This window comes from Chrysemys picta, chromosome 5, assembly GCF_011386835.1.
Source record: "Chrysemys picta bellii isolate R12L10 chromosome 5, ASM1138683v2, whole genome shotgun sequence".
Taxonomy (NCBI): Eukaryota; Metazoa; Chordata; order Testudines; family Emydidae; genus Chrysemys; species Chrysemys picta.
This window is the reverse complement of record NC_088795.1, coordinates 21,310,032-21,330,114: the sequence shown is the minus strand read 5'-3', so window position 1 is coordinate 21,330,114 and position 20,083 is coordinate 21,310,032. Positions and strand designations below refer to the sequence as shown.

Here is a 20,083-nt window from a genome sequence, read left to right as displayed (position 1 = left end):
ACTCAAAATATTGTGGGTTCCAGAACTTTCCCTTAAAAACTCTAGTTAATACGTATGCCATATCTGTTATAATGTCCTGCAATCAGCCCTATGCAAAAGTTAAAATATAAGTAGTCTTAATTTTTATACCCTAAAAGAATGGAAACTTGTGTAACCCCCAAAACATTCTCTCTTTACCCAAGCAACCACTTGTTCTTATTGTTTTTCATCTTTGTCCTGCCCAGTCTACACCTAAAAGCTCTTAATACTTTTATCCTCTATACTTAATTTAACATAGGTCCCAATCACACAACTACTGAGTTTTTAGTGTTTGCTATCATGAATATTTCCACTAAAAGTTATGTGACTACTGATGGTAGTGAGCACTAACCTTAGGGCCAGATCCTGCAGATATGTACTACTATCTGGACAGGACTCTGCAATGTCATTGCACATCTACGGCACTTAAATTAGAGTTTTTATTACTAGTACAGGTGAATTGGAAACTGTTACCATTGTCTTCAACAGGAATTTGTAGTAAGATGTATTTCTGATGGAAATATTGTCTGGGCAGGAATCACTCTTTAGGTTGCCCAGCATTTCTCATTAAGATCTGTGTTCAGTTGCTTATGACTTTGCCGAACTTTAAGTGTTTGGGCTGAAATTTTCATGCTGCATGTTTGTCTGAGGCTGAAGTGTTTTGGAAAATTCCAAGGAGGCTAAAGAAAAATGCTTTGTTTTGCCCATATTAAAAAATTCCGACAACCTGTTCTTTGAAAAGCTCTACTGAGCCTATTGTTTGAAGCAGAGATTTGAAATTTTGCAGGGGGGTCTCAGGGATGTGCCTTTTGCGATCTCTGTGAAAACCTGTCCAAAGTTGGCCAAATTATAACAAAGGTCCTATAAAAGCTTCTGAGTTGAATCCATTGTTTATGGGACTAATAAGTCTGTAGCCTAAACAATGTGGCTTTTAGGGCCTAACTTTAAAAAATGCATGCATTATGGCCTACTTAACTGTGCACGCTTCTAAAAACTGAAGTCTTAAGTCTCTAGTGATCCTATGTAAATACAAAACTAAGCACCTGAACTTCTCTGACACAGTAATATTTTTTTTTCCTGTAGATAATTCAGAATGGCAGATCAAGTACATCTTGTTGTAACTTGGAGACGAATGCTGATACGAAATAAAATGCGTGGTTTTATAACAGATGGCTTCAATTTCAGTGCATTTATTTATAGATTACAGGATTTATATTCATGCCAACCAGAGCTTTAGGCATTAGGGCAAATGTTGCAATTTTTAATCTTATTAAAAATCACGTTCTTCATGGCTGTTTTTAATAGAAGATGTTTTTCAGAAAACTTATTTGCAGGTATCTACATGCAGATCCCACTATTGCTTAAATTAGAGGGATTTGATAAGATTTTTCACTTCTTTGTTTAAACAAAAACCCAAACACGCAAACTGCCAGTGAAGGATATCCTTTTATTGGAACACTCACTGAATTAAAGTGAGATATAATTGTTAAACCTGGTTTGCTAATGTCAATTCGTGTTGATTTCATATAAGTTCTTTACAGATAAACTCTGCAGTTATGGGGAGTGAGAAAGGGATTGAGCTACTTACAAGTTCAGATTTTTTGTTGTATGATCACTGGGTATCTTGTATAAGGAAGGAAAAGTTAGAGGATGTTTGGATACTTCTGGTTTTAAGTAAGAGTAACATACCAAATTTTACCAGAGACCCCGTTATCTATAATTCTGTGAAGAACATGTTGAAAAGTTAATATAGTAGTAATACTAAAGACTTGCAAATGTAAGTGTTCTTAGGTGTTCTAAATTTAACATGATTTAAGTTAAAAAATACTTATTTCCCTCTTTAAACTGAAATATATTTTACATTTAATGTTTTCTGCCTGATGATTCATTGATAACAAACATGGCCCCCAATCCTGTAATGATAGGTGTTGATTGACCTATGACCTAAAGCAAATCCCCACTGATTTCTGTGGGGCTTCATGTAGATATAAAGGTCCACCTCCAATGTTTTCATGAAGAATCGGGGTTGTGGCTCTGTTAAGCCTATCAGTGCCCCTTTGAGACAGATAAGCCTTGCTAGTTTTAGAGTTAAGGAAACTGAGGCACAACGTAAGTATTGTGCTCAATCACACATGGTGCAAGTGGCAGAACTTAATAGAATCGGCCTCTCCTTATTGCCAGTCATTACTGCAAGCCTATCTTTGCATATGAATCTGGGTAGCAACACATGTCAAGATTTCTTGTCAACAACCATTTCTTCCGGTGGTAGGAAGTGAAAAATATTATTTAAAACCATACGAATATTGATTCTGTTTGTATTGCATCAGAGTGAAAAGATATCAAGTGTTGAGGAAATGCAAACAAATGAAGGTGATGTATGTCGATTTTAAGCAGGCATGTAACAGAAGAAATGAGGCTTACATGTTGCAATAAATAGTGGCTGACTGCCCACAAAATTATTCCCAGGTGAACAGTTTTGTGTGTTGATTTAAAGTAGAAATATAGCGTGAAATAATAAGAGGGTTGCTTTTGGCTGTAATTGGTTACTCGGTTCCATTTCATTAAGTTCAAGTTCAGAATAAGGCAATAAAAATTAGACATTGATTATCTGTGATGTACGGATAAGCTAGAACATGGATTCTGAACTTGGTGGTTGCAGACAGGTCTGGGGGATTCTGACAACCCTCCTTTTACTTTAATGGCTAGATCGCAAAGAGATCCTAAAGCATTTTTGGTTTTTAACATGTTAAGAACCTCTTGGCTAGGAAATACTATTCTTGCTGGGCTTCTATTTGTCTAAAGTAGAGCACGCTTCGTGCTCCCAGACCTAGATTATATCTTGAATGTATGGTAAACTCCAGAAAGGTGACAAAGGAAATGGACTGAGGTGAAGGAGAGCCTATTGTATAGTTTTTAGAATACAGTTCTGGAATTCTGGTTTATGTTCTTCCAACTCACTTGATGTGACACTTGGAAAGTTAACCTCTGGGCCACAGTTCACACCTCTGTAAAATGGAGTATTACTAACTTTGCAAAATACTTTGAGAGCCTCTGCTGAAAGATGCTAGAAATGTGCAGTGGTGGTGGTAGTAATGAAATTAAATGAGGTTGCGTAGCACTGTGAAGTTTGATACATGATGTGGAATAATAGATGGAAAATTGTTCTAGTAGCAGTAATTGGAGAATGTGAAAGCCACTCTGAAGAAGGTACGTTATGAAATGTCTTCAGTATAATGCAGTGTAACCTTGATGAAAGTGTTCAGGCAAGGACTGGAAAATTGAGCTTTGTGGTGTAAAGGGTGCTGATGAGAAGACTCACTTGGAGGATGAAGTTACCACAGCAGAAAGTGAGATTAGGCAAGCACATGCATGACAGGATTTCTAAAGCTGAAATGTGAAGGAAAGTCAAAGTTGAGATAAAACAACCAATGTTTTGCAGATGCTTTGGGAAGGTCAGTTATTTGGCAACTGCAGAAACTTGACATAGCCTGTGGAGGGAACTATCTCAATTTATCTACTTCAGTACTTGACTAACATATCCTAGTTAGGGCACTATGTTAGGGTGGCTACTAAGGCTGACTTCTTGTGCTAGGCCCTGTTGTGTTGCTCCCTGGGGATACCTAGGGTTGTGAGGTACACTGCTACTTCCTCCCCTTAGCATCAGGGAGCTTCGTCCATCCCTGCCAGGTGACTCCTGACACCCCTAGTCACAGGCAACACAAGCACTTCCCTCTGCAACCTGATACATTCCAGCCCCAGCTTCTCTGACCGTCCCCTTAGAGTGTGGAGACCTTATCCACTGGACACTCACAGAATTACCAGACCTGCTATTCCCAAAGGAGCGGTACACCATAGCTTATTCGTTACACCTTAGGTTCTAGCTCCGCTTAACACACAGCACTCAGATTTGTTTGTTTAGTAAACATATTTGTTTTCATTATAAAGAATAGGTATTTAAATTCTAGCAAATAGGATTAATGGAGACAAAGGTTACACATAACATCAAATCATAACATATTCTAGCACTTAAGCTTAGCTAACAAGATGCACTCTTGTCCAATGATGTACTGCTTCCCCCAAGGTCCTTCTCACAGCGTTTTCCAACCAGGATGCCTAAGACCCTCTTTTCATGAGATCAAGCCCATTGGCAACTTGTTTCCCCATATGAGGGTTACCATGGCATCTTTCTGCACCCTTAGATGTATCCAACCAGTCCTTAGTTCTTCAGCTATGAAACGGGGATACCTCCCCCCCATTTTTTACCTCTTCCTTTTAATTTTTCTTCCAAAGTCCCTGCGATATCTTCATTGGCATTTGATGTAGAATGCTAATAGACTTCTGTCGTTACAGTGGTCAGCTATGGAGATAAGTGTCTCCCACTGCCTGTCTGGAGGAGTAGGTCTCAAGGGATGCTACCTCTGGGTGACCGGTGTTTAACACACATCTCCTTACATATTACCCACCCATAAATTTCGCAAAGATTGTGACCACCAGTGTGACACATGCTTTCAGTGGAAACCTTACATGGCCCTTTTTGGTGACCCAGAATGTAAATAGCAGACTCAGAGGATCCCTGTAATTCTTATGCACCCCTGTGCTGTCTACCAGGTGACATCAAGAGATCATTGGGTCGCAACTGTACAAACACCCAATAAGTTATAGTCTCTGACCCAAAGAGCTTGTGGATATCTAAAATAATCAGGAACAGAGAAGGGAGTGTAAGGAAAGAGTAATAAGAACATGAATTTATATAGACCAGAGCATACAGTTAAATTAGATGGTTTTATAAAAGGTGATGGAAACATTTAATGTGTTTTTCTTAAAAGTCTTCAAGACATTCCCTGCGTCTTCGCACAAATAATTTGATTCTTTAGCAACTTGTAAATATTTTCCAAAATACAGTGTCCCTTTAGAAATTTAATATGCAGAACAGCATGTGTTGTTGCAAATCAGGTCCAACAAGAGCTTTATATAGTAAAATAAGTATTTTTGTGCCTGTTTTACTTCAGTTTATGGATTCATTTTATGGATTTATTTTATTTGTAGTACTGTGTCCCAGCACCTAGCTTTGCTACACTCCACTTGTAACTTTCCTGAAACTGTGCTACCATTATCTTCCAGATAGTACGTCCTCCACAGCACAGAGTGTACATGTGATTGTACAGTTCCCAGTACAGTAGGGTCACAATCCTGGTTGGGACCTTCATGCACTACCATTACACTCCCGTTTATTAATAACAATTGAAATACGTTTTCGGAGAGCAGCATATAGTCCTTTTGCTAGTCCTGCTCAAAGGAGGACAAACACCAACTAAATCATCCCAGCCAGGGCTTTGTTAAGCCGGGCCTTAAAAACCTCTAAGGATGGAGATTGCACCACCTCCCTAGGTAACCCATTCCAGTGTTTCACCACCCTCCTAGTGAAATACTGTTTCCTAATATCTAACCTAGTCCTCCCCCACTGCAACTTGAGACCATTGCTCCTTGTTCTGTCAAGATGGTGCTCTGATGCTGGAAGCAGCTTTCACAGCAGCACCCAGAACACTGACAGCCATAGTCCTTGGTGGTGGTTATTTTTTTTTCTGTGTGAAGGGGCACTCTTCTCTTCGCTGCTGCCTAAGGCTTCAGCTTGGGAGGTGGAGGATAGTACAGAGAAATGGGCCACTCCTCCCCTGTAAGCCACATGCATTCTTTGAACTGGAGGGAGATGAATGCTGGCAGCAGGAGATCAGTGGTTAAGAACTAGGGAGCCTGTTGAGAGCTGTGTCATCACTGCAGGGTAAGGAAGCTGCCCCTGGCAGCTGGTCAGGAGATATTCATGGGAAAACCCTTCCCCCTATGTAGCTCTTTAAAAGAAATTGTTGGCTGCCTAGAGCAGTTCCAATGTTATGGTGGCATCCAGTGACGTGGTGGCACCCAATTACTTACTACTCTCATCGGCATGGTTAAACTCCGTGGAGCCCCTCCACCCAGTTCCTCTGTTTGCTCCCCACAAAAACAACAACAAAAAAATTGGCTTCCTAAAGGAGAAGGAATAGATCTTTTAGGAGAAGTCATAGGCTGGGACTTGGATCTAAGTACTGGTGCTGTTCAAATGTATGCTGCCCCATAAGTGGTCAGAGTAGTGGCCAGACCCATGACTCAAGTGAGGAAATGGTTGGAGAAAAGTGAAAATTAGTCTAATTTTGTTTGCCTCAAATCCTAAAGTATCTAAAGTATCTAAAACTAAAAATGTTACTTTTGGAGACTGTGAACTCCCTGCTAAATTGTCATGTTATGAATATAATTTTTTTTTATAAATTCTGTCTGTGCAAACCTTGGTATATTATCCCTAGTTTTATAGCATTTTCTGTTGATACTGACGCTTGTAATTTTTACTTGCTCAGCTTAAGGTGTGAGTATATTAAGTAATCCTCGTTTGTTACAATATCTAGCATTAAAATCTGAAAGGAAGGACAAATAGAATGGTGAACAAAAACGTCCTTAAATTCTGCCAGCTTTCATTATATTTTCATATTTTTGTATATTTCTATTTGATAGATTACATAGTCATACGGGATCGTTGTGATTGTCTTATCTCCTGCTGTATAACACAGACAATAGAACTTCCCCAAAGTAATTCCTAGAGCACATTGTTTAGAAAAACATCCAATCTTGATTTAAAAATCACCAGTGTACTGCCAGCCTGGGTAAATAGCACCAATGTTAAAAATTTGTGTCTTATTTCCAGTCTGAGTCGTCCAGCTTCAACGTCCAGCCTTTAAATCATAATATACCTTCCTCTTCTAGATTTGAAGAGCCCATTATTAACTATTTGTTCCCTATGTAGGTACTAATAGACTGTAATCAACATTCTCTTTGTTAAGCTAAATAGATTGAGGTCTTTGAATCTATCACTAAGGCATGTTTTCTAATCCTTTAATCATTCTCGTGGCATTTCTCTGAACACTTTCCAATTGATCAACGTCCTTCTTGAACTGTGGATATGAGAAGTGGATGCAGCATTCTAGCAGTGGTCACATCCGTGCCAAATACAGAGGTAAAATAACCTCTCCACTCCTCCTCAAGGTTCCCGTTTGTACACCCCAGGAACTCATGTTCAGCTGATTATCCACCATGATCCCCAAATCTTTTTCAGAATTACTGCTTCCCAGGATAGTCTCTCTCATTCTGTAAGTATGGCCTACATTCTTTGTTCCTAGATGAATACTTGTACATTTAGCCATATTAAAACACACATTGTTTGCTTGTGCCCAATTTACCAAGCGATCCAGATCACTCTGCATCAGTGACCTGTCCTCTTCATGATTTACCATTCTCTCTCAATTTCTGCAAACTTTATTAGTGATTTTGTTTTCGTCCAGCTCATTTGATAAAAATGTTAGTGTAGGGCCGAGAACTTGTTCCTGTGGGACCTCACAGTAAACACACTTGTTTGATGATGATTCCCTGATTACAGATACTTTTGGAAACCTATCATTTGGGCAGTTTTTAATCCATTTAATGTCTGCCGTGTTTGTTTTATACCATTCTAGTTTTTTATTTAAATCTTGCGGGGTACCAAGTCAAACATCTTACAGAAGTCCAAGTATATTACGCCAACGTTATTTCCTTTATCAACCATACTTGTAATTTCCTTTAAAAAAAAAATTGTTTGACAGGATCTATTTTCCAGAAATACGTTGATTGGCATTAATTATATTACCCTACTTTTATTCTTCATTAATCAAGTCCCCTATCAGCTGCTTAATTATTTTGCCTGGGATTTATGTGAGACTGACAGGCCTGACTGACAGGCCTGTATGTCTGTCTAATCACGCAGATCATCCCGCTTACCCTTGTTAAAAATTAAGGTAACATTAGCTTTCTTCCAGTCTTCTGAAACTTTCCCAGTCTCCTGCGATTTATTGAAAATCAACATTAGTGGTCAGTCAAGCTCCTGAGCCAGGTCTTCTCAAATTCTTGGCTTCCAGCAGATCTGTTCCTGGGTCTGCAGAGGCCACAGTGGGACGTGCTATCTATACCCTGTAATGCTGGGGCTGATTGAAACTCTTGAATGTAAAACATTACAGGGGAGCAGCTCTAGGTATGTGTTTTCAATAAATGAGTAATCTTTTTCTTAATAAAAAGAGCACCTGTAGTGCACATATTGAATACCTCTAGTCTTGAAGCCATAAAGAAAATGATGTTCCTAAGCAAATTAATGTAGTGGACCTAAGAAGTCACAGTATGAAATATTGAAGAAATGTTTGGAGCAGTTTTTTAGTATTTGCTTCTCTTGTCTAAGAAGGCTCTTTGTCCAAAGGATAGGAGCCAAACTGCTCACATACCACCATAATTCTTACCACTAACACCATTATGTATAGTCTCGAAGCCCTTCAAGAACTCCGGGAACGTGAGCTGAATTTCGCAAAACTCTACAGGTATTATTAAAGGATAGCCCAAAAAAAAAAAGCCCCTCTTTGAAACAGGTCTAGGGATTGTTCCTTCAGCTGCTAACAGGAATGAAAGGAAGCACATTCAACTAAGAGCATTAGCAACGAAAGTTCACACTGGCAATGATGTAATAACCTTTATATGTATTTTTCTTACGAAAAATGACTCATACAGTGTTTATGAAAGATTAGAGTTATAAAACAATGTGTTTCAGCTCCTTGACGGTCATTTTTAATTTTTGTATCAGTGTCAATTGGTGTATTTTTTTCTTTTAATAGTTTACAAAAATGAGTAAGACAAATGGATTATCAGAAGATATTATATGGAACTGCAAAATATTGCTCAAAGAGAGAGATGTGGTTCTAAAACTCATGAACAAATGTGAAGACATTTCAAATAAATTGACAAAACAAGTTACCAGGATCACTGAAGATGGAGGATGTGGATGGAATATAGAGCAACCTTCCATTCTGAATCAAAGGTACATCTGAATACTATCTGACATACAGAAAAAAATTATTTGATACTATGGTCATGTGAAGGCAGAGATTTTCAAAAATGTGAGCCTGAAATTAGGTGTTCAAGACCATGTTTAGGCACCTAAATAAATGGACTGATTTTTTTCAAAATGGTTGAACATGCAACAGCCCCCTTGACTTAAATAGGAACTGCTTTGTGCTCAGCACTTTTGGGAATCAGTTCCTACTTACCTTATATACCTGAATAGAGTTGAGAGGTTAGGAACCTATTTTTGTACATCTGACCCAAAAGGATTTCCTTCATGCTTTAAAAGGTACATGCACTGGGTTGTCATACGTTTACAAAAAAAAAAAAAATCTTTGTGGGAGGGACACAAAAGAAGGTAAAAATGGGAGTTTCTGCCATTCATGTGTGAGGGAGACTTACTCATGCATGAACTGGTAACCCCCCAACTTTTTAATACAACAAGTTTTATTGAAATGTTGTTATTGAAGAGTCTCCGCAATGGCTTAGGGTATTGTGCATTACAGGGTTTAATAGAGCAAAAAACCTTCCAGTTTACTGCTGTTTTTATTTTAAAAATAAAAAAGCCTGGCTTTAGCGTGTCTAAGAGGATGGCACTGGGTGTTATTTATATGGCTGGGATGTGATAGAGAGCCATGGGATAGCCAAAGCACTGTACTGTTAAACCTGAAAGGGTTGCTGAAGTTGACTTGATGTTGAGAATCCGTCAGAATTGACTCAACCTTTCAACTTTCCAAAGCACATAAAAATAAGTTCTGTGCAGTTTGCTGTATGGCTCTGTTTTGAATGAGATCTTACAAACCGAGGCCTGGATCCTACAAGCTACTCTGCACAGCTTGATGCCTAAACCCACCAAGGAGCCCCTTTTGACCTCAGTGCTGTAGAGCAGCCCACCCATAGCGAGCAATTTTCAGGAATCGAGCGTAAGGTCTTGTGCGCGCTATATGGTCACCAAAAATTCCCTGTGTGTAGTGTATAGTAGTAACTTTGGATGGACTGTTTACACCTCTGATTAAAAGAACAAATAGATATTTTAGTTGAATTGTTTTGTTTTGGGTGTTTTAAAAAAAAAAAAAAAAAGAGCTAACACTTTCACAGGGTGTTTATAACTGAAAAATGGATTATCCTTCTTGACCGCATACCCTACTTTTCTTCTTTAGTCTCCTGTTCAGTTTTTACTTCTGAAAATAAACTTTCTAAAGAGGGTCACTGTCTGAGAGATTGCTAATTAGTTGTTCTGCTTTACCAATAGGTGCATCACAGATTCTATAATAGAACTAAAATGGTTTTTCCATGTTTTTAAATAACTATTGTATGCCAGTTACTGATTTAAAAAAAAAAACAGACCCAATATAAATGGGCTAAAGGAAAACATTATAGTTTCATTGTTTTAAAATAATTATTAAAATGTGTAATGGATTCAAACAACTAAAAACAATTTTTAAACTGAAGTGACGTGACATTTTGTTTGTGATCATGGGCTGGGAGAGACTGTCAGGACTCCTGAAAGTGAATTCTTGGTTCCCAAGTTGGCCTCAGATGGAATAAATGGTAGGAAATACTACAATAAACTGTTAGGATGATAATTGTAGAAATTTTATTATTTTTGTGAAAATCTTTCATATAGAAACAATCAGAAGGGGCTAAAATTGTAAACTATTCTGTTTTTTCAGTATGGAGCTCAAGCCCTATCAGAAGATAGGTTTGAACTGGCTAGCGCTACTGCATAAACATGGATTGAATGGTATTTTAGCTGATGAAATGGTAAGTAGAAAACTGAATATTTAAGAAATTTTAAGCTGCTCATCTGACCTACTTTTATCTAAATAGTTCATATATTACCCTTAAATGATGTGTTCCGTAACCACAAATTAGTAACTTGACATTGATTTAGTTGAAAAACTTTACCAGTGGAAAATCACTTTAAAACTGTTGCTTTGAATTTTTTTCCTTTCCTTAAATTAATTGTGAGTTACTGTAGCTGTAACTAGTGAACTATTACTCACAATCTCACAATAAAAAGTGTCCTTAAATATTCTGAGGGCTATGCCATTAATATTTATTGTAAGTCAGAAGTAGAAATGAGATTGTGAGACAATTGCATTCATACTGTATTGTAAAATTAATTTAAATTTGGAAATCACAAGTTCCTTTGTTTTACGCAGTTATTCAAATTGCAATATCCCTTTACGAAAGAAGGGCTTGAATTTCATAGCATTGGATAACTGGGGATCAGATGATGGTTTTGGGTAGTGGAAGCCACTCACATAGCAAAACGGTTTCTTGAACAAGTAGATGTTTCTCACTGCGATAACATCATACATTTCAGGTGTCGAGTACCAGATTGTAATTTAACCCATAATAAATTTTTCAAATTCTCTTCACCACGTCTAAAACAGCCAGAAGATTGTGAGAAAGGTAGAATAGCAGAGCCCCTATCCTCCCACTAACTTCTCCCTTCCTTCCCCCCCGCAGCATTTGGCTGTCAGCTGTGAACTCCCTTCTCCCTGTGTCTCTGGGTTTGAAATGGTTTGAGAGAAGGTTATGGATTTCTGGGTTCTTAAGTGGCTGTCACCTGTAATTCTGACACTCTCTTGATTAAATTTACAAGAAGTGATATAATGTTCCTTGATTTCCAAGTATTTCACCCTACACTTGACATTAATCCTACTAATACTTCTGTGTGTGGGGTAGATAAGTATTAAGTATTTTAAATAGAAAACACAAAAAGACAGTACAGTAAAAGTTGCTAGAAGCCTACTCCTATGGCGAAGAGCTTTCTACTAAATTTCTCTTCAGAATCCTCGTCTATATCACTCTTGCCGTAAATACACGGAATACTCTTTACAAAGATGGTCCTTTTTATATAGGGCACTCAAAGGAGTGCTCTGGATTCCAAATAATGGTCTGCACATCAATACCACAGGCTGTGGGAAGACAAGTAAAAGGGGGCGGACAGATTAAAATTTAAAATGAGAACATTATAAATGGATAAGAATAAATGAAAAGACAGATTAATCTGTAATGAGTTACGGTTCAGAGGAAGAGAATCATTAAATGATTAGAGGATGATTACTCTCCTATTCAGGTGAGTTTCAGGAAGTATATTGTCTAAAATATAGCTGTTAAACACTAATATTTTTTATTTTTGTTACACCTTTCCTCTGACCATATCTAAACACTTGAAAAATATTAAGTTATCAACTCATTAGTCCCAACTATTCTTACTTTTACAATGACTATATATCAATTTTAGTTTAAACTGTTAATGTTTCTTCCTAGGGTTTAGGAAAAACAATACAAGCTATAGCATTCCTGGCATACCTCTACCAAGAGGGTGATAAAGGTCCTCATTTGATTGTTGTGCCAGCTTCAACTTTAGGTAAGTTAAGGATTTCACAAGTATTTGTAATGAAATAAAACAATCCTGATTCACTAATAAAAAGATTCTGCAGATTGAAGTTTTACGATCACATCTTTATATATAAATCATGTTTACGTCAGAGGAAAGTTGGTGATGTAATTTCTTTACGATAATGTTGAGTTTTCTAAGGGTATGTCTACACTGCAATTAGACACCCATGGCTGAGTCAGGCTCACGGGGCTTGAGCTGCAGGGATGTTTAATTGCAGTGTAGACTTCTTGGACCTTCCCACCTCGCAGGCTCCTAGAGTCCAGGTTCCAGACCAAGCCTGAAAGCCTACACTGCAAAATAGCCCCGCAACCTGAGCCCAAGTCAGCTGGCATGGGCCTGCCGTGGGTGTCTAATTGCAGTATAGATATACCCTCAGTGGTTGAAACTAAAGCTGTTAAACTGAGTTGAAGCCATAGTCTATATTGATACTGAATTTCCTTTAAGAGACTTGCATTGAAATTACAGGTTGTAAGTAGGTACAAAAGTGATACTTAAAAAAAATTATGTATATTTTGCAAAATGCAGCTAAAATTTTAATGCAGTGCTAGTGTGTTAATTTTACTCTAACTTTGGTAGATTCCGGTCACTTAACACAGAATAAGACTGATGTAATTGGTGTTTTATTTCTCTACCACGATCACTTAACTTAAGGGTAGATTTCATTTTTTAAAAATATTACCGGACCCCTTTTGCACTACATAATCCCTCGCAAAGATATGCCAGCTCCCTAAAAATGACGGGCTCTGTGCAGAGCTATCAATCTCTTGCTTTTTCATGATTATTAAACTCACGCGCAGTTTTCTTCCTTTTTTTAAAGAACAAAATTTCCCTTACCGTAAAACAATTTTGTGGAATTTTTTAACAACTTGTTTGCTTTGATGACCCGTAGGCAAGATTTATAGTTGGGTAACTTCCTAGCTGATGTTTAAATAAAATCATTTATAACTTCCAGGTTTTAAACTGCTTATTTTAATTTATGGTATTGTGTAGCTAAATAGCTTGTCTCTTTCACCAACAGAAATTGGCCAGTAAAAGATTTTACCTCACCCAGCTTGTCTCTATTTTAATTTAGACCCTCTTGCTTGTCTAAAATAGCTTCATTTAAATGTGTGTTTTTACAATTGAGTCCATCTATTCCAATAATTAAAAGGATATCTTGTCTTTACATCTGAAAGATGTACAGTGAAAGATCTGCTTTCTTGGATTTTTAAAGTGATTTTTAAAGACTTGTGAAAGGTGCCAAATTGATAGCTCTAGAGATGGTAGTCCTTGGCCAAAAAAAAGTATAGTGTGGGGAGGGCAAGAGCAAGGTATCTATAGCTGTGTTGTCAAGATACCTCAATCCTGTCTTAAAGGTCCCTTCTAGGAGGCTATAGGGTAGTTCAGTCTCCATCCCCATTCGGTCCTTAGACCTGTCTGCAGAGATGCTAGTTGTGGTGATTTGGGCATCTGTCCATTGAGACCAACCCATGTGTCACATACAACCACAGCTGTCAGTTTGACTCATAAGATTGTCAGCAGCAACTTTTCATCATTATCTGCCTGGACTTCAATGTAGATGTGAAAGAATTTCTATCCCTTTTCCAATTCCTGCATCAAGTTTTGTGATGAGGCACTTGTAAATAAAGGTCTCTAGAAATAATTGTTTTAGAGAAATAAATGTCCATTCAGCCCAGAGTCTGAGTATTCTGCACTGGGAAGTTGAGTTTTAACTAATACTGTTTTATATCAAACATCATGATGTTAATGAGCAGAAAAAAATTGAGTCCTTGTAAATTTACGTCTAAAATGTGAGCTGTACAGGAGTAATGAAAATCCTCTTTAAAAATGTTTCCTTGAATTATGTAAAAAACCTGGCCTTTTCTTAATCCCCAAGCTCCTGTATATTAGTTTCCAGTGAACCTGGGAAATATGTAGTATCTTTGTCAGCTGTTTTTAACATTGCAAGATTTTATAACACAGAAATTTATAAAACAATATCACATTTTTGCTTCAATATAATTTTATTTGATTTTTAACTGATTTTTAGTCTAGTGCTGAAGAAACCTAAAATGTGTTGCCAAGTGTATTAGTTTATATAAGATTCATATATTGCTTTTTAATAATCTTTTACAGATAACTGGATAAGAGAGGTTAATCTGTGGTGTCCTGCTCTTGATGTCCTTTTTTATTATGGTAAGAAATCTATTAGTCTTCAAAATACAGAAGCAAAAACATAAGTTTTAAGGCTAATCTGATAATGTGGCTGTATGTGCAACATAATAGAACATGAAATAGACATTGGACAGAGTTTTCAAGATAATAGTTTAAATACAGATAGTTAATGCACAAAAAATATTGTACTAATGTGTCTATTTTTTTCTTCCTGTAGGATCCCAAGAGGATCGTAAGCAACTCAGAATTGACATTAATAATAAAGTTGTAAATTTCAATGTGATTGTGACCACGTAAGTAGTGTAATTAAAAGAAACCAGTAAACGAAATCAAAATGTTGCTCTACTGACCTCTAGTGGTATTACAGAGCATTGTCAGCTTCTTGAATATAGAATCATATTTCAGCTCTCAAACAAGGAGTTGAATTGGGTCAGCAGAGAGTACTGTCCATTGATTTTTTTCAGTCTTACTGTTCACATGGCCAGTGTCAAACCTTTTTTGTGGTAGATATGTAAAACTGCTCTGACCCACAGCATGGTACTGCTTTCTCTGCCTTTAGTCAATACAGAAGGAAGAGTTTAGAATACAACCAAGAGCTGTGAGAGCTACACAAGGAATGCCACCATCACTGGTAGCTCAAGATAGGTGGAAGAAGCTCACAAACTATTGTGATGTTGGATATCAACATCATATAGAGTACTATAAGATGTTGTCTTATGGTGACTAACAGCATAGGGAAGAGAAGGGTACTGGAAAAATATATCAGATTTCTCCTTAAATGGAAGACAGCTAAAGGGGAGTTGAATGAGGACAGCTGTGTATGGGTACATTCCTGTACATGCCACCGTCTAGATTTGACTATTATGGAGAATTGTAATTGATTGAAAATGCAAATTAAAGTAAAAGGCCCAGGAATTCTCTTCCTTTGGAAAGTTTTGAAATATCTTGTGCAATTTCCTTCCTTTTTGGAAGTTAGACATTTCAAGATGAAGATTTTACTTAAAAAAAGTAAGCTCACATTCATCTGTAATTTTCCAGTGCCAAATTGTGTTCTGTAACAAACAAACAAAAGCAACTGTGCCCTAAAGTCACCAGTATCATTGTATCCCAAAGTCCTTCATGTACTCCTTGTAAATACACAGTACAAATACTCAACATTTGCAAAAATGCAAACATAACCTTTTACATCTTTTATCCCATCTGTATAAAAAATATTGGGGCTTATGTGTCTGTCCTCATTTGTGGCTCTCAGGCCCCTTCATTCTTTAGAAATGTGCCCCCAGATCGTTAAATCAAACAAGAATGTGCCTTGTCTTCAATATTTTTGTACTAAACTTTCCATTAAATATTTTTTGATATCATAGGTTTTCTACTTTTCTCTTTTTTTTTTCTTTTTCTATTTTTTATTTGATTCTGCCATTGACTTGGCTTTATACTTTCAGATTTTCAGCTGGTTAGGTTTTCCTTTTCTTAATCTAAAGCTCCTTTCACTCCCATTCTCCCTTCTTCCTATGTGACTGCTTTCCTGATTACTTCTTCCTGCTCCCACTACCTCTTCCTCAGAAAGACACCTGTCAGTCACTCACCTTAGGAATGAAGAGTTAAAGGTGAGCCCTGCTCACCAGACATAAATTGGAACTGATTGATTGATGCAGGGCAGAAGTTCTGGTGTCAGACAGGACCATGGGACCATCCCCTAACTAGATGAAGGAATGTGTAAATGCAAGACCAGTTGTCCCTTGTGCTGTTGGAGATGGCAAGGAGTCATTAAACCTGTTTGGAATTTAGTTTAACTACTAGAATCTGTGTCTAAGTTCATAAGCAGACTTGCACCTCTTTAAGTGCATGTTTAAAACTTAACAAACCTCTACACATACTCAGTAATTTGTAAACATGCATAACTTGGTTCTTGCAAATAACTTTTTTAAGCCTTGAGACATTCTCAGTTAATACTACTGAGTTTAAAACCTCAGAAATGTAATATCCCTCTTTTTAAAAATGAAAGAAAAAAATTAACAAAGTAATGTGAATATTTTGAGTCAAGAAATGTGTGAATTTCACCTTCACAGAATTCTGATGGCAATAAGGATTTTGCTCAGAATGTAGTAGACCGGTGGTGGGCAAACTTTTTGACCTGAGGGCCACATCTGGATATAGAAATTGTATGGCGGGCCATGAATGCTCACAAATTGGGGGTTGGGACCAAGGGGTTCAGAGGGATGGGGATCAGGGCTAGGGCTAGGGCTGGGGCAGAGGGATGGAACATGGGGAGGGGGCTCGGGTGCAGGCTCCAGGTGGTGCTGACCTCATGCAGCTCCCGGAAGCAGCGTCATGCCCCTCTTCCGGCTCCTACGCAGAGGCGCGGCGTCGGGCGGCTCTGCATTTTGCCCCGTCCACAGCCACCGTTCCCATTGGTTCCCGGCCAATGGGAGCTGTGGGGGGTAGCACTTGGGGTGGGGGCTGCGTGCGGAGCCCCCTGGCCCTGGCTGACCCTACACATAAGAGCCGGAGGGGGGGCATGCCACTACTTCCAGGAGCCACACGGAAAGCCCCCGACCCTGCTCCCTGGCAGGAGCTCGAGGGCCTGATTAAAAGGTCCGACAGGCTGGATGTGGCCAGCGGGTGGTAGTTTGCCCACCCCTGTAGTAGACAAGAATTGAAGTTCTACATTGAGAATTGATTATGCAGAATATCAGCTTCTTTTTTGGTATTCTGTAATTGTCAGCTCCAAACTGTTGTGGTTGGTCTCTTTCAAAGATACTGCTTATTGGGACATTATCATTTTGTTTAAATGTCTGTTATGTCATACTTTTAGGGCTTATAATTTAACTGAGTTTAAATTGCAGTATACCCTGTGTTAATAGAAGTATTAAACATTCACTTACTATGTATTCCTCTGACAGGTATAACTCTGCAATTAGCAGTGCAGATGACCGTAGCCTGTTTCGCCGTCTGAAGCTTAACTATGCAATCTTTGATGAAGGTCACATGTTGAAGAACATGGGTTCTGTACGCTACCAGCACCTAATGACAATTAACGTAAGAGATTTTTTTTTTTTCTTTTTTTTTTTTTGAGTAGTCCTACCCTCCATTTACTCGTGGGGGCATGATGAAATTTTGGTCTGAAACAAGAAATAGAATTCTTAATATAAGGCATTGTATGTTACAAATTTAGGAACATGATTGCATGCAACTAAATGCCAGTCTGGATATAGAACTAGTTCGTACTTTGGTAACTGTAAATGGAGATTTATTTCCCAACTAAATATAAAGCATCTTCTTCTTACAGGGTCTCTCTAAGGTAGTAGTCAAATTTTAGAATTTTGCTTGAGCTCAAAGTCTTGCACTGAAATACAAATTGTCTAAGATGCAATAACCACCTGTAAGTAGTTCTCAAACTATAGAAAAGAAATTGTGCCAAAATGATAGGGTACTTGGGTGTGTATGAAGGGTTTACTACTCTGGTTAATATAAATCATACAAATTAAGAGTTGTAAGAGGTATGTGTGTGCAGTTCTAAAAAGAGACAATAATTATGCTGATGAGCTGTTTGTTAACCTATTTGAAAACATGCCACGGTCTAAAGTTGGGGGAGGAACAAACATGAGGATTTCAGGAATCACTTTTCAACTACAATTGACTTGAAAAGAAGTAAGGTATACAGCAAATCTCATGAGGTAAATTTCCAACTTAACCCTTTCAAAAATTTCCAGGCAACCCAGCATTTCTTGCAGAAGAAGCAAAATGTGGCTGTAAGAAAGATCATCCATTCAGAAAACTTGAGGCATGTTACTAGGTGGGGCCATGGTGAAAATTTCCACATGGCGTGCTCTGCTTATTTTGTTAATAAACTAACATCACTGGAAACTAGTCCATTTGATGCATATTGTGGGCATGAAATATATGGTTGAAAAAAGGGATAGAACTGAATGCTAAATTCCTGTCTTCTGTGACTTTTTCAGCACAAAATTTGCCTAAGCTATTCTTTAGAAGGAAAATGTTAATTCCTCTGGTATTCATTTCATGTTATTTTTGTGACTTTTCATATTGACCGAATAGGCGAAGAATCGTCTGCTGCTAACAGGCACTCCAGTTCAAAATAACCTGTTGGAATTAATGTCTCTATTGAATTTTGTCATGCCACATATGTTCAGTGGTAGCACCAGTGAAATCCGGAGGATGTTCTCTTCAAAAACAGTAAGCAGTAAAAATACTTCTTATTTCAAAAGAATACTTCCATTGCTGTAATGCTCCTCTTTTACGCAGTTTGGTTTAGTTATTATTTAGTTATTCCCAAGTTTTGGGAACTTGGTACACCCTTGAAAACATCACATCCATACAAACTAAACCAAATGGGTGAAATTGTATTGTAGCTCAGTGTCCCAAAACTCTTGAAATTTTTGGTTACATGAGACCAAAGGAGGGCACTTTTTTCCCTTCTCTGGCTCCTGGGTGATTGTCTCTCAGGTTGGAGCATGCAAACTAAGTAATAATAATGGCATTAATAGAGTTGAGAATTTTCACATTATAAAACTTTGAATTTTTTTCTAATATTTTTCTTAGAAAGCTGCTGAAGAACACAGTATATATGAAAAGGAGCGGATTGCTCACGCAAAGCAGATCATAAAGCCATTTATCTTGAGAAGAGTAAAGGATGAGGTAAATCTGTTAACTTGCAGCTATGCTAATGAATCTGAAGTGGTGGTGTAGCCATGTTGGTCCCAGGCTATGGAAGACAAGGTGGGTGAGGCAATATCTTTTATTGGACCAGCTTCTGTTGTGAAGAGGACAAAGTTTTGAGCTTCACAGAGCTTTTCGTCAGGTCCCTCTGTGAAGCTTGAAAGCTTATCCCCTCCATGAACAGAAGATGGTCCAATAAAAAATATACCTCACCCAACTAGTCTCCCTCAATGAATATGAAATAATTTTATTTTTGTAGTGTAAAACATTGAGAACTCTTTTAAAAGGTAACACAAGAACTTAATTTTAGGAAACTTAATAGCAGTGAAGATATTGAAAATTCTTATAGTATATGCAAGAACCTTCTGTAAGGTTTGGGTGACGTTTCCTTGAGCCTCTGTCCCCTACCTTAGACCCAATCAGTCCACTTCTCCTCATCACCAGAAGTCTACAACTCCTTCCCAACCACACCACCCCACCCCAACAAAATGAGCCTTCAGCTACTTCTCTTCTTCCATGAGTTACTCTTCTTTTCCTCATAGAACTTTACTTTTTGCCCAGACTGTTTCTGGTGCTTATTTGTTTCCTGCCTCTTTCTGTTTACAGCATTGTAAGTGATTGTTCCGATGGCATCTCTGAGATTTGCTGTTCTGTTAAGCTGTAGCCAACAAATGAGTGGCCTCACTTATCACAAGTGCTATTCTGCTTCACAGTAACATCATTTTAATCAAAAGATTAACTGCATATATATGGTATAGCTGCAACTGTGGGTTTAAAGTATCTTGGGGTCCTCAAAGCCTTTTTTGTTCTGTTTAAGAACCCAAAGACCATTAGGGTGCTTGGTTCTGTCCCTGGTAGAAGTAGCTTGTCACTGGC

General features: G+C 37.9%; 1 protein-coding gene across 7 annotated transcripts in view; it reads left to right on the top strand.

Moving 5' to 3' along the window:
* SMARCAD1 (SWI/SNF-related, matrix-associated actin-dependent regulator of chromatin, subfamily a, containing DEAD/H box 1) overlaps positions 1-20,083 on the top strand; it is a 72,523-nt gene that overhangs the window by 44,973 nt on the left and 7,467 nt on the right. For all 7 annotated transcript variants that reach the window (XM_005278458.3, XM_024099956.3, XM_024099957.3 and 4 more), the window contains 8 exons: positions 8,733-8,935; positions 10,632-10,722; positions 12,241-12,340; positions 14,489-14,548; positions 14,745-14,820; positions 17,431-17,566; positions 18,587-18,724; positions 19,091-19,186. In XM_005278458.3, coding sequence (XP_005278515.1) covers positions 8,733-8,935; positions 10,632-10,722; positions 12,241-12,340; positions 14,489-14,548; positions 14,745-14,820; positions 17,431-17,566; positions 18,587-18,724; positions 19,091-19,186 — 900 coding nt within the window. The remainder of the gene's footprint in view (positions 1-8,732; positions 8,936-10,631; positions 10,723-12,240; positions 12,341-14,488; positions 14,549-14,744; positions 14,821-17,430; positions 17,567-18,586; positions 18,725-19,090; positions 19,187-20,083) is intronic.